The sequence below is a fragment of the Salvelinus alpinus genome, chromosome 27 (assembly GCF_045679555.1).
Source record: "Salvelinus alpinus chromosome 27, SLU_Salpinus.1, whole genome shotgun sequence".
In the NCBI taxonomy this organism is placed as follows: domain Eukaryota; kingdom Metazoa; phylum Chordata; class Actinopteri; order Salmoniformes; family Salmonidae; genus Salvelinus; species Salvelinus alpinus.
In genome coordinates this window covers 13,663,230-13,677,624 of record NC_092112.1, presented here as the reverse complement: position 1 = coordinate 13,677,624, position 14,395 = coordinate 13,663,230, and the positions used below count along the sequence as shown (strand labels likewise).

At 40.2% G+C, this 14,395-nt stretch overlaps 2 protein-coding genes across 2 annotated transcripts in view; one reads left to right on the top strand and one right to left on the bottom strand.

The window, feature by feature from the left end:
• The first annotated feature begins 83 nt into the window (after positions 1-83).
• On the top strand, positions 84-1,647 carry LOC139555986 (gremlin-1-like). The gene is made up of 2 exons (XM_071369424.1): positions 84-216; positions 420-1,647. The coding sequence occupies exon 2, from the start codon at positions 426-428 to the stop codon at positions 966-968; it is 543 nt and encodes a 180-aa protein (XP_071225525.1). The 5' UTR covers positions 84-216; positions 420-425; the 3' UTR covers positions 969-1,647.
• LOC139555984 (formin-like) overlaps positions 1,360-14,395 on the bottom strand; it is a 48,705-nt gene continuing 35,669 nt past the window's right edge. The window contains exons 14-17 of the mRNA XM_071369422.1: positions 6,631-6,682; positions 6,307-6,456; positions 5,254-5,335; positions 1,360-3,004 (exon numbers count right to left, since the gene is read on the bottom strand). Of these exons, the coding sequence (XP_071225523.1) occupies positions 2,957-3,004; positions 5,254-5,335; positions 6,307-6,456; positions 6,631-6,682 (332 nt within the window). The 3' untranslated portion in view covers positions 1,360-2,956. The remainder of the gene's footprint in view (positions 3,005-5,253; positions 5,336-6,306; positions 6,457-6,630; positions 6,683-14,395) is intronic.

The window sequence follows — 14,395 nt, the reverse complement described above, 5'->3', positions numbered from 1 at the left end:
GGTTTGAGTCATTTTTACGTAGGATCTATCAGAGAGGATGACGGGCGTTGGAGGGGGCGGGTACATCCCTCTACTGTACTTAAATCTGAGACAGTACAGCTAGACAGCAGTTTGTTTTGCCTCTTCCAAGAAGAGATCATACAGGAATACTTCTATTTAAGCAATATCTTAATCCCGCAGGGAATCTTTCTGTCGTGTCGTTTGTGTAGGACACAGGTGAGTCAATCTAGCTATTTATCATTTTCGCTCTACCAAATACAATGTTGAAATTATTCTTATCAGTCTGTTAACTGTACGCTATAACCACTTGGAAATGTATTTGGTTTGACATTACTGCATAAACCTTGCTAAAAGTTATACGTAATCTGTTCTGTTGATTTCCACGACGGCTTTAAATGTAATTATTTAATATTCTATAGATCAGGATGAAGACGTCAGTCTTTGCCATGGTGTTGGGACTATTCTTCTGTCCGCTGAGGAGCGCAGCGGGAGGTGGCTTCCAGGGTGCCTCTCCGCACCCATACAAATACAACTCCAGTCCCAACCAGTCTGAGCGCTCACCGCAGCAGCCACCACCACAGAACGGATTTGTCTCCCGCCAAATGGGGCCAGTAACTGCCAATGACGAGGTTCTAGAATCCAGCCAAGAAGCCTTACACGTCACGGAGCGCCGGTACCTCAAACTGGACTGGTGCAAAACGCAGCCGCTGAAACAGACGATCCACGAGGAAGGATGCCTCAGCCGCACTATAATCAATCGTTTCTGTTACGGGCAGTGTAACTCCTTCTACATCCCCCGACACATCTACGAAGATGACGGGGCTTTCCAATCGTGTTCCACCTGTAAACCGAAAACATTCACCACTGTCACCTATACCCTCATATGTCCCGGCCAGTCACCCAGCTCCCGGAAGAAACGCGTCCAGCGCGTAAAGACGTGCCGCTGCGCTTCCATAGACCTGGATTAGGCCTATTTAAAACCATAGATGGACACTGTCTCTGTTGGTTTGCTTTCCACGGGCAGAATTAAAAAGTATACAATTAAATGTGCTTCCATTGCAAAAAACCGAATATGCATGAGGGAGAGAATGTCCAATCTAAATCCTGAAAGGGGAGATCAAAAGACAACGAAACCAAGGGATGGAACTGTTCAAAACCATTCCAAAACCCTAAACTGGTAGCTATGCCAACCCCAACAGACTCCCCAGTGTAATGTATGGGACTATAATGACTGGTTTGGCATAATTGACTGGTTTGGCACATTGTAAATGGCTTATAGCTTCGAGCGTAATTGTTTTTTAATGATATTGCTGGCTTGCGCCTAATACAAATATAACAGTATCACCGTGGATACCAGAAGGTTTGCGCATGTTTGCCATTTAAAATAAGGCGAAAAAGCCACAGTGTAAGAATTTGACAGACTATTTTTGTAAACCGTTAAGAGAGCATATATTGTTTCCACTGTGTGGAATATGAGTTGTTGGATGCGTTCACTTCCGGGGCGCTAGACGAGTGTGATGTTCATGAATATTGGCTTTTCTTTTTAAACTTTGCCCTGTTTGTTAGACGTCACTTAATGTACTTGTTATTGTATTAATCGTGTATATAAAGTGGTTGCTGAATAAACTCATGATTGTACACCTTGAACTAGGTTGTGTTGTTGGCGTTGTAATAACAGACTGACGGCAAGATACAGTACATAGATGATATATATTAATATGATTGACAGTGGAAATGTAAGATTATAAACTTAAATGTGTTATAAAACATACACAACTTCTGATATTTAATATCAGAAAACAGACAACTGAATTTCAAATCTACATGATCAAATCTATATTTCATAAAAAGTTTACCATACAATCTAGATACATTGCCTTATTAATTTGTCCAGTTATTAATAAGCTATTAGCCTTTTTTTATAAATATGTTTTTTTTTAACAGGGCAGTGCTAGGATGAGGTGCAGAATCAAAAAATCAAAACGAACATAAATATTTATCGTCCTATTTCCAGTATCCCGTTGGTCAGTGAATGTATCTGCAACTTTGTGACCTCCGAACCATTGTATAAGGGGTTTCCTCTAATGTCCAGCGAGGGCAGGGTCAATGGGCATCCAGGACAGTACAGTATTCCAGGCTTGGTCCATAACAGGGTGGGCAGGATCAGAGACTAGTGTGATCCTGATCACCCCACCCCCCATGTGTGGGTGGCTAAGGGGCGGTGACGGGAGAAGGTGGGAGAAGTCCCCAGTCCTGTGTGGGTGGCTAAGGGGCGGTGACGGGAGAAGGTGGGAGAAGTCCCCACTCCTGTGTGGGTGGCTAAGGGGCGGTGACGGGAGAAGGTGGGAGAAGTCACCACTCCTGTGTGGGTTGCTAAGGGGCGGTGACGGGAGAAGGTGGGAGAAGTCACCACTCCTGTGTGGGTTGCTAAGGGTTGGTGACGGGAGAAGGTGGGAGAAGTCACCACTCCTGTGTGGGTTGCTAAGGGTTGGTGACGGGAGAAGGTGGGAGAAGTCACCACTCCTGTGTGGGTTGCTAAGGGGCGGTGACGGGAGAAGGTGGGAGAAGTCACCACTCCTGTGTGGGTTGCTAAGGGGCGGTGACGGGAGAAGGTGAGAGAAGTCCCCAGTCCTGTGTGGGTTGCTAAGGGTTGGTGACGGGAGAAGGTGGGAGAAGTCCCCAGTCCTGTGTGGGTGGCTAAGGGGCGGTGACGGGAGAAGGTGGGAGAAGTCCCCAGTCCTGTGTGGGTGGATAAGGGGCGGTGACGGGAGAAGGTGGGAGAAGTCCCCAGTCCTGTGTGGGTGGATAAGGGGCGGTGACGGGAGAAGGTGAGAGAAGTCCCCAGTCCCCTCACACATCAACTCATCACTCTTCTCATTAAAGTCATGTCTTCTCTGTCCTGTTCTTCTCTGTCCTGTTCTTCTCTGTTCTGTTCTTCTCTGTCCTGTTCTGTCTCTCAGCTTGTGGCCACCATGTTTGCTTCTTTCTGGCGCAGTCTCTCTTTCTGTCAGGGCAGCGAAAAGCGGTTATTGTTTTTCATTAGGGACAGTAAGCAAATTGTCTCCACATGCTGTACTGTACTGGCTTTTAAGTTAGCCTTGTCCAACTAAGTCATTAAGTTAGCCTTGTCCAACTAAGTCATTAAGTAAGCATTGTCCAATTAAGTCATTAAGTAAGCCTTGTCCAATTAAGTCATTAAGTAAGCCTTGTCCAACTAAGTCATTAAGTAAGCCTTGTCCAACTAAGTCATTAAGTTAGCCTTGTCCAACTAAGTCATTAAGTTAGCCTTGTCCAATTAAGTCATTAAGTTAGCTTTGTCCAACTAAGTCATTAAGTTAGCCTTGTCCAATTAAGTCATTAAGTAAGCCATGTCCAATTAAGTCATTAAGTAAGCCTTGTCCAACTAAGTCATTAAGTAAGCCTTGTCCAACTAAGTCATTAAGTAAGCCTTGTCCCAGCCAGAACAGCCCATAGGGGGAGGAGAATTTCACACTTTTGAGGCCCAGTGGAAGTTATGCATGGAACAGTAATTCAATCAAAACCAGGTTCCTGAGATAGATCAACAATATAATTGCACTGTTTTGCCTGAATCCAAACATCTATAAACTGGATGATGCTTATAACTTATCCCCAAAACCTGGTTAGCATGACAGATGATTGATTATGATCCTATCTATCGCACTGTGCAGTGCAATGGTGTTGCTTTAAACCCATAGAATTACATAACTGTAATATATCACTATATACACTGAGTGTACAAAACATTAAGGACACCTGTTAAGTCCACTTCGGTGAGGAGACGGGTTATAGATGTTTAAGCCTTGAGACAATTGAGACATGGATTGTGTATGTGTGCCATTCAGAGGGTAAATGGGCAAGATTTAAGTGTCTTTGAACAGGGTATGGTAGTAGGTGCCAGGGGCATCGGTTTGTGTCAAGAGCTGGAACGCTGATGGGTTTTTCACACTCAACAGTTTCCTGTGTGTATCAAGAATGGTCCACCACCCGAAGGACACTTGACACAACTGTGGGAAGCATTGGAGTCAACATGGGCCGGCATCTCTTTGGAATGCTTTTGACACCTTGTAGAGTCCACGCCCTGACGAATTGAGGCTGTTCTGATGGCAAAAGGCAGCAACTCAAAATGGGAAGGTGTTCCTAATGTTTTGTCCACTCAGTGTATATCTCTATACTCTCCCCAGACTGTTAGGGTGTACTTCATATCTTTATACCACAGCATTGTTGAACAGTCGTTTCTGATTGGCTTGAAGGGCATCCTTGAGTGTGCATTATTTCTCTTTATAAACTGGGTGGTTCGAGCCCTTATGCTGATTGGCTGACAGCCGTGGTGTGTCAGACCATATACCACGGGTATGACAAAACATTTATTTTTACAGCTCTAATTAGGTTGGTAACCAGTTTATAATAACAATAAGACACCTCAGGGACTTGTGATATATGGCCAATATACCACGGCTAAGGGCTGTATCCAGGCACTCTGCATAGCGTCGTGACTAAAAAAAGCACTTAGCCGTGGTATATTGGCCATAATGTTTATCTTGCCAATGCCGCTCTGTCATTGCTCTTCCATATATTTATATGTATATGTTCTTATTCCATTCCTTTACTTAGATTTGTATTAGGTACTGTAGTTGTTGGGAATTGTTAGATATTACTGCACTGTCGGAACTAGAAGCACAAGCATTTCACTACACTCGCATTAACATCTGCTAACCATGTGTATGTGAGCAATAACATTTGATTTGATTTGATATACCACACCACCTCATTCTTTATTGCTTAAGTAATGCACGGCAATAACCAACAGCTATGAAATTCATTCTAACACGTTTTCTGTTTGTGTTGAGTTGAGTGGTAATGTTTCCCTGAGCCTCACCACACTGTTAGGGTTAATCAGATGTGATGGATAGTGGATAGTGGTGCTCAGAGCTCTATACTGTATGCAGGGGCGCAGCTTTCACTGGGGACGGGGGGAACATGACCCCCCCCCCCCCCCCCCCATATTCTGAAATTGCATTTTTGCCCCCCCCCCCAGTTTTATCATTGGAATGTGATACAAAACGAGGCAACAGTGTGCTTTAGGACCATGTGGACGCCTCAGAGCGGTTGGATTGGCTGTTTGGAGTATTTATCCAACCGGATAAAAAAATCTATGTCCCTCCCACTTCTAAAACCAAAGTTGCGCCCCTTTGTCTGTATGTCTATCTTAAGTTTGAGTTGTGTTGTTCTCACCAGACTGTTAGGGTTGATCTTCCTAGTCTCCACCTTCTTGTCTGCTGTGATCTTCTTCACCGACAGCTGAGCCTCTTTCAGTCTGCGAGAAGGAGGGAAGGATGGGGAAAAGAGCAGGTTCACATCAGATTCATAGTGAGAGTGTTGACCTAGGATCAGCACCCCCCCCCCCCCCCCCCATCCCCCCCATCCCCATCCATGTAATCTTAGGCACTGTGATCTGAATTGATCCTAAATCAGAGCTATGAGACACTTCATACGTACGCCCCCCCCCCCCAGGAGACAAGTTCACATCAGCCTCGGACCCAGTAACATACAGGAGATTCAACCGATGTTCGAGATAGAACAATGTTTTCCACAAGATCACAATCTTCAGACAGACAGTCTCAGTCAGTCAGTCAGTCTGGTCCCGTGTAGCTCAGTTGGTAGAGCATGGCGGTTACAACTCCAGGGTTGTGGATTTGATTCCCACTGAGGGACGGGTATGATGAAAATGTGTACACTCACTACTGTAAGTCGCTCTGGATAAGAGCGTCTGCTAAATTAATAAAATGTAGAACAGTGTTACTCAACCGTCAGTCCGTGGCCCGGCAGCGTCTTTGTGGGATGTAGCAGATGGGTGATGGCGGCCATCTTAGATAGCCATCTTCCTGATTTAGTCAATTCTCAAAGGGATATAGTTATATAAGCAAAATAATACACAGTCAAATCCAAGTAATTATTATTGTATATGTCAATTAGATGTTTTTATCTAGTGACTTACAGTGAATACATATGTTTTCAGAATGTGTAAGTGATCCCTGTGGGAATGAAATTACTCTAGTCTTGGAGCTACAGTAGTTCACTGTGTTTGTAGCCGTAACTGACCAGGGTTTTGAACCCGGGTCTTCTGCACGCCACAAGACTGCGCTTAGGGAGCTAACGCAAGTCATCAGTTCTCTGGCAAGGTTACATCACACAAGGGTGGTTCCAAATGACCTCTTTTACACGCACGCACGCACGCACGCACGCACGCACGCACGCACACACACACACACACACACACACACACACCTCTCTTTGGAGATATTCTTGTTCTCTCTCCTCCACCTGGTCATGAAGTCGGTACAGAACTCAAACCACAGCATAAAGAAGTGACCTGTCGCCACCTCGGTCTCTCCTGTCTTGGGCTTCAGCCCCAAGAACGTCACCAGCTCGTGGAAGCTGAGGAACAGACAGAGATAAGGGAAGATGGCGTTGGAACTTCAGGTCAAGTGAATCTCTCGTATAATAATTGAATTACTGTCGACGGCAGTATCGCCTTGTGGAGCTCTTCAGTGAAACTTATTTCGTCATACTACAAACGCTATGCAGAAAGAGAGAGGTGTGTTTTCAAACCTTTTTTGTGCAAACATCAACTGGGCATGCACTTCATCTTGCTCTTTATGCGCTGCAAATGAAATATACACAATTGTATTACATTTAAATGAACTACATACACCGGCATGCAAAGACAAGCACTGAGAAGGTACTGTACTGTACAATGGTCTTGACAAATGCAAGTTAAATGGAGTCAGACAACCTTTTTCTTCTTAAAAACACACATTTTACACACAATTCTCCCACAAAGGGGCTGTTTTGCTGCCTTAATTGTAACACGCCCTATCCTTCGGTGTTTCTGTAATGGTCTATGATTCTATTTCAATCCAAAGACTTAAAGCCATGCAGAACAGAAGTATCTCTCTCTCGCTCTCTCTCTCTGAACAGTTTCTCCCACCGAACTTTCCTCCTATCTGTCTCTCTCCAGAGTCCCAATACGCACTGCCTGATCCCTATCTGTGTGTCTAGCCTCTGAACTTCACCGTAAGCTGTCTATCTTCCCCTCAGACCCATATCAAACCTCTAAAAAAGACAGATAAGAAATTCGCCATGGCAACAGGATGTATGCGTTCCTTATCTGAGAGCTAGAGACAATTGAATAATTATGATAGGAGCAACGTGAGGAGGGAGGGAGAGAGAGAGATAGAAAGCAAAAGAGAGCGATATATATATATAGAGAGAGAAAGAGATAAACAGAAAGAGAGAAATTAAAAGAGAGCGAAAGAGATGAAGAGGTCTATACAGTTGAAGTCGGAGGTTTACGTACACCTTCGCCAAATACATTTAAACTCAGTTTTTCACAAATCCTGACATTTAATCCTAGTAATAATTCCCTGTCTTAGGTCAGTTAGGAGCACCACTTTATTTTAAGAATGTGAAATGTCAGAATAATAGTTCAGAGAATGATTTATTTCAGCTTTTATTTCTTTCATCACATTCCCAGTGGGTCAGAAGTTTACATACACTCAATTAGTATTTGGTAGCATTGTCTTTAAATTGTTTAACTTGGGTCAAACGTTTCGGGTAGCCTTCCACAAGCTTCCCACAATAAGTTGGGTGAATTTTGGCCCATTCCTCCTGACAGAGCTGGTGGAACTGAGTCAGGTTTGCAGGCCTCCTTGCTCGCACACGATTTTTCAATTCTGCTTTGTGATGGCCATTCCAATACCTTGACTTTGTTGTCCCTAAGCCATTTTGCCACAACTTTGGAAGTATGCTTGGGGTCATTGTCCATTTGGAAGACCCATTTGCGACCAAGCTTTAACTTCCTGACTGATGTCTTGAGATGTTGCTTCAATATATCCACATAATTTTCCTCCCTCATGATGCCATCTATTTTGTGAACTGCACCAGTCCCTCCTGCAGCAAAGCACCCCAACAACATGATGCTGCCACCCCCGTGCTTCACGGTTGGGATGGTGTTCTTCGGCTTGCAAGCCTCCACTTTTTTCCTCCAAACATAACGATGGTCATTATGGCCAAACAGTTATATTTTTGTTTCATCAGACAAGAGGACATTTCTCCAAAAAGTCCGATCTTTGCAGTTGCAAATCGTAGTCTGGCTTTTTTATAGCGGTTTGGAGCAGTGGCTTCTTCCTTGCTGAGCGGCCTTTCAGGTTATGTTGATATAGGACTCGTTTTACTATGGATATAAACTTTTGTAACTGTTTCCTCCAGCATCTTCACAAGGTCCTTTGCTGTTGTTCTGGGATTGATTTGCACTTTTCGCACCAAAGTACGTTCATCTCTAGGAGACAGAATGCGTCTCCTTCCTGAGCGGTATGACGGCTTCGTGGTTCCATGGTGTTTATACTATTGTTTGCACAGATGAACGTGGTACCTTCAGGCGTTTGGAAATTGCTCCCAAGGATGAACCAGACTTGTGGAGGTCTACAATTATTTTTCTGAGGTCTTGGCTGGTTTCTTTTGATTTTCCCATGATGTCAAGCAAAGAGGCACTGAGTTTGAAGGTAGGCCTTGAAATACATCCACAGGTACACCTCCAATTGACTCAAATGATGTCAATTAGCCTATCAGAAGCTTCTAAAGCCATGACACCATTTTCTGGAAATTTCCAAGCTGTTTAAAGGCACAGTCAACGTAGTGTATGTAAACTTCTGACCCACTGGAATTGTTTCCTAATCGACTTGCAAAACTATGGTTTGTTAACAAGAAATTTGTGGAGCGGTTGAAAAACGAGTTTTAATGACTCCAACCTAAGTGTATGTAAACTGCCGACTGTATATATATATATATATATATATATATATATATATATATGTGTGTGTAGAGAGAGAGAAAGATATAGAAAGACAGAGAAAGAGAGAAAGAAAGATATATAAACATATATAAAGAGAGAGAGAGCGAGAGAGAAAGTGTCAAGGGTGTGTACGGGAGGCGAAGTCCGGTGCAGGAGAGCAGAGTGTAGTGAACAGGCGCACTTTAATTCCGTTCCAAAAATGACAGCACATAAAAACAATAATGTGCCAAAAACACAGAACATAGCAAAAGTAAAGCGCCTGACAATAATCCACATAACAAACAAACAATTACACACAAAGACAATGGAGGGGAACAGAGGACTAAATACATGCAGTAATTATGGAATGAAAACCAGGTGTGTAATGGAACAAGACAAAACCAATGGAATATGAGAAATGGAGCGGCGATGGCTAGAAAGCCGGTAACGTCGATCGCCGAACGACGCCTGAACAAGGAGAGGAGCCGACTTCGGTGGAAGTCGTGACAGAAAGAAAGATATATAAATATATATATAGAGAGAGATAGAGAGAGAGAGAGAGAGTGAGAGAAAGAGAGAGAGAAAGAAAGAAAGAAAGAAAGAGAGAGAGAGAGAGAGAGAGAGAGAGAGAGAGAGAGAGAGAGAGAGAGAGAGAGAGAGAGAGAGAGAGAGAGAGAGAGAGAGAGAGAGAGAGAGAGAGAGAGAGAGAGAGAGAGAGAGAGAGAGCGAGAGAGAGAGAGAGAGAGCGAGAGAGAGAGAGAGAGAGAGAGAAAGAAAGAAAGAAAGAAAGAAAGAAAGAAAGAAAGAGAGAGAGAGAGAGAGAGAGAGAGAGAGAGAGAGAGAGAGAGAGAGAGAGAGAGAGAAAGAATAGATAGGCGAGGAAAACAAGGACAACCCATGGACACTGGAAGGCATGTTGAGATGCTGGCTTTGTGGAGGACCTTAGTACATGCTGATGAAGAAGGCCTTGTACAATGGAAGTTTAGGAATATAAGAATTTGACTGAACAAACTATTGTGAAAAGTTGGTTGGTAGTTCAAGGCTAAGAGATGTTCTATGATCTACATGTATCTGAGACAGCTCAAATAGCCTTTTTCATCTCTGTTGTTGTGTCCCTATACTACTAACTACTGTTGTTATGTCACTATACTACTAACTACTGGGGACTACTGTTGTTATGTCACTATACTACTACCTACTGTTGTTATGTCACTATACTACTAACTGCTGTTGTTATGTCACTATACTACTAACTACTGTTGTTATGTCACTATACTACTAACTACTGTTGTTATGTCACTATACTACTAACTACTGTTGTTATGTCACTATACTACTACCTACTGTTGTTATGTCACTATACTACTACCTACTGTTGTTATGTCACTATACTACTAACTACTGTTGTTATGTCACTATACTACTAACTACTGTTGTTATGTCACTATACTACTAACTACTGTTGTTATGTCACTATACTACTAACTGCTGTTGTTATGTCACTATACTACTAACTACTGTTGTTATGTCACTATACTACTAACTACTGTTGTTATGTCACTATACTACTACCTACTGTTGTTATGTCACTATACTACTACCTACTGTTGTTATGTCACTATACTACTAACTGCTGTTGTTATGTCACTATACTACTAACTACTGTTGTTATGTCACTATACTACTAACTACTGTTGTTATGTCACTATACTACTAACTACTGTTGTTATGTCACTATACTACTAACTGCTGTTGTTATGTCACTATACTACTAACTGCTGTTGTTATGTCACTATACTACTAACTACTGTTGTTATGTCACTATACTACTAACTACTGTTGTTATGTCACTATACTACTAACTACTGTTGTTATGTCACTATACTACTAACTACTGTTATGTCACTATACTACTAACTACTGTTGTTATGTCACTATACTACTAACTACTGTTGTTATGTCACAATACTACTAACTACTGTTGTTATGTCACTATACTACTAACTACTGTTGTTATGTCACTATACTACTACCTACTGTTGTTATGTCACTATACTACTAACTGCTGTTGTTATGTCACTATACTACTAACTACTGTTGTTATGTCACAATACTACTAACTAATGTTGTTATGTCACTATACTACTAACTACTGTTGTTATGTCACTATACTACTAACTACTGTTGTTATGTCACTATACTACTAACTACTGTTGTTATGTCACAATACTACTAACTACTGTTGTTATGTCACTATACTACTAACTACTGTTGTTATGTCACTATACTACTAACTACTGTTGTTATGTCACTATACTACTAACTACTGTTGTTATGTCACTATACTACTACCTACTGTTGTTATGTCACTATACAACTAACTGCTGTTGTTATGTCACTATACTACTAACTACTGTTGTTATGTCACTATACTACTAACTACTGTTGTTATGTCACTATACTACTAACTACTGTTGCTATGTCACTATACTACTAACTGCTGTTGTTATGTCACTATACTACTAACTGCTGTTGTTATGTCACTATACTACTAACTACTGTTGTTATGTCACTATACTACTAACTACTGTTGTTATGTCACTATACTACTAACTACTGTTGTTATGTCACTATACTACTAACTACTGTTATGTCACTATACTACTAACTACTGTTGTTATGTCACTATACTACTAACTACTGTTGTTATGTCACAATACTACTAACTACTGTTGTTATGTCACTATACTACTAACTACTGTTGTTATGTCACTATACTACTACCTACTGTTGTTATGTCACTATACTACTAACTGCTGTTGTTATGTCACTATACTACTAACTACTGTTGTTATGTCACAATACTACTAACTACCTTAGTTATGTCACTATACTACTAACTACTGTTGTTATGTCACTATACTACTAACTACTGTTGTTATGTCACTATACTACTAACTGCTGTTGTTATGTCACTATACTACTAACTGCTGTTATGTCACTATACTACTAACTACTGTTGTTATGTCACTATACTACTAACTACTGTTGTTATGTCACTATACTACTAACTACTGTTATGTCACTATACTACTAACTACTGTTGTTATGTCACTATACTACTAACTACTGTTGTTATGTCACAATACTACTAACTACTGTTGTTATGTCACTATACTACTACCTACTGTTGTTATGTCACTATACTACTAACTACTGTTGTTATGTCACTATACTACTAACTACTGTTGTTATGTCACTATACTACTAACTACTGTTGTTATGTCACTATACTACTAACTGCTGTTGTTATGTCACTATACTACTACCTACTGTTGTTATGTCACTATACTACTACCTACTGTTGTTATGTCACTATACTACTAACTACTGTTGTTATGTCACTATACTACTAACTACTGTTGTTATGTCACTATACTACTAACTACTGTTGTTATGTCACTATACTACTAACTGCTGTTGTTATGTCACTATACTACTAACTACTGTTGTTATGTCACTATACTACTAACTACTGTTGTTATGTCACTATACTACTACCTACTGTTGTTATGTCACTATACTACTACCTACTGTTGTTATGTCACTATACTACTAACTGCTGTTGTTATGTCACTATACTACTAACTACTGTTGTTATGTCACTATACTACTAACTACTGTTGTTATGTCACTATACTACTAACTACTGTTGTTATGTCACTATACTACTAACTGCTGTTGTTATGTCACTATACTACTAACTGCTGTTGTTATGTCACTATACTACTAACTACTGTTGTTATGTCACTATACTACTAACTACTGTTGTTATGTCACTATACTACTAACTACTGTTGTTATGTCACTATACTACTAACTACTGTTATGTCACTATACTACTAACTACTGTTGTTATGTCACTATACTACTAACTACTGTTGTTATGTCACAATACTACTAACTACTGTTGTTATGTCACTATACTACTAACTACTGTTGTTATGTCACTATACTACTACCTACTGTTGTTATGTCACTATACTACTAACTGCTGTTGTTATGTCACTATACTACTAACTACTGTTGTTATGTCACTATACTACTAACTACTGTTGTTATGTCACTATACTACTAACTACTGTTATGTCACTATACTACTAACTACTGTTGTTGTGTCACTATACTACTAACTACTGTTGTTATGTCACTATACTACTAACTACTGTTATGTCACTATACTACTAACTACTGGGGACTACTGTTGTTATGTCACTATACTACTAACTACTGTTGTTATGTCACTATACTACTAACTACTGTTGTTGTGTCACTATACTACTAACTACTGGGGACTACTGTTGTTATGTCACTATACTACTAACTACTGTTATGTCACTATACTACTAACTACTGGGGACTACTGTTGTTATGTCACTATACTACTAACTACTGTTGTTATGTCACTATACTACTAACTACTGTTGTTATGTCACTATACTACTAACTACTGTTATGTCACTATACTACTAACTACTGTTGTTATGTCACTATACTACTAACTACTGTTGTTATGTCACAATACTACTAACTACTGTTGTTATGTCACTATACTACTAACTACTGTTGTTATGTCACTATACTACTACCTACTGTTGTTATGTCACTATACTACTAACTGCTGTTGTTATGTCACTATACTACTAACTACTGTTGTTATGTCACAATACTACTAACTACCTTAGTTATGTCACTATACTACTAACTACTGTTGTTATGTCACTATACTACTAACTACTGTTGTTATGTCACTATACTACTAACTGCTGTTGTTATGTCACTATACTACTAACTGCTGTTATGTCACTATACTACTAACTACTGTTGTTATGTCACTATACTACTAACTACTGTTGTTATGTCACTATACTACTAACTACTGTTATGTCACTATACTACTAACTACTGTTGTTATGTCACTATACTACTAACTACTGTTGTTATGTCACAATACTACTAACTACTGTTGTTATGTCACTATACTACTACCTACTGTTGTTATGTCACTATACTACTAACTACTGTTGTTATGTCACTATACTACTAACTACTGTTGTTATGTCACTATACTACTAACTACTGTTGTTATGTCACTATACTACTAACTGCTGTTGTTATGTCACTATACTACTACCTACTGTTGTTATGTCACTATACTACTACCTACTGTTGTTATGTCACTATACTACTAACTACTGTTGTTATGTCACTATACTACTAACTACTGTTGTTATGTCACTATACTACTAACTACTGTTGTTATGTCACTATACTACTAACTGCTGTTGTTATGTCACTATACTACTAACTACTGTTGTTATGTCACTATACTACTAACTACTGTTGTTATGTCACTATACTACTACCTACTGTTGTTATGTCACTATACTACTACCTACTGTTGTTATGTCACTATACTACTAACTGCTGTTGTTATGTCACTATACTACTAACTACTGTTGTTATGTCACTATACTACTAACT

Coding starts and splice junctions, on each gene's coding strand:
- LOC139555986 (XM_071369424.1), top strand. CDS start 426: ATGAAGACGTCAGTCTTTGCCATGGTGTTGGGACTATTCTTCTGTCCG.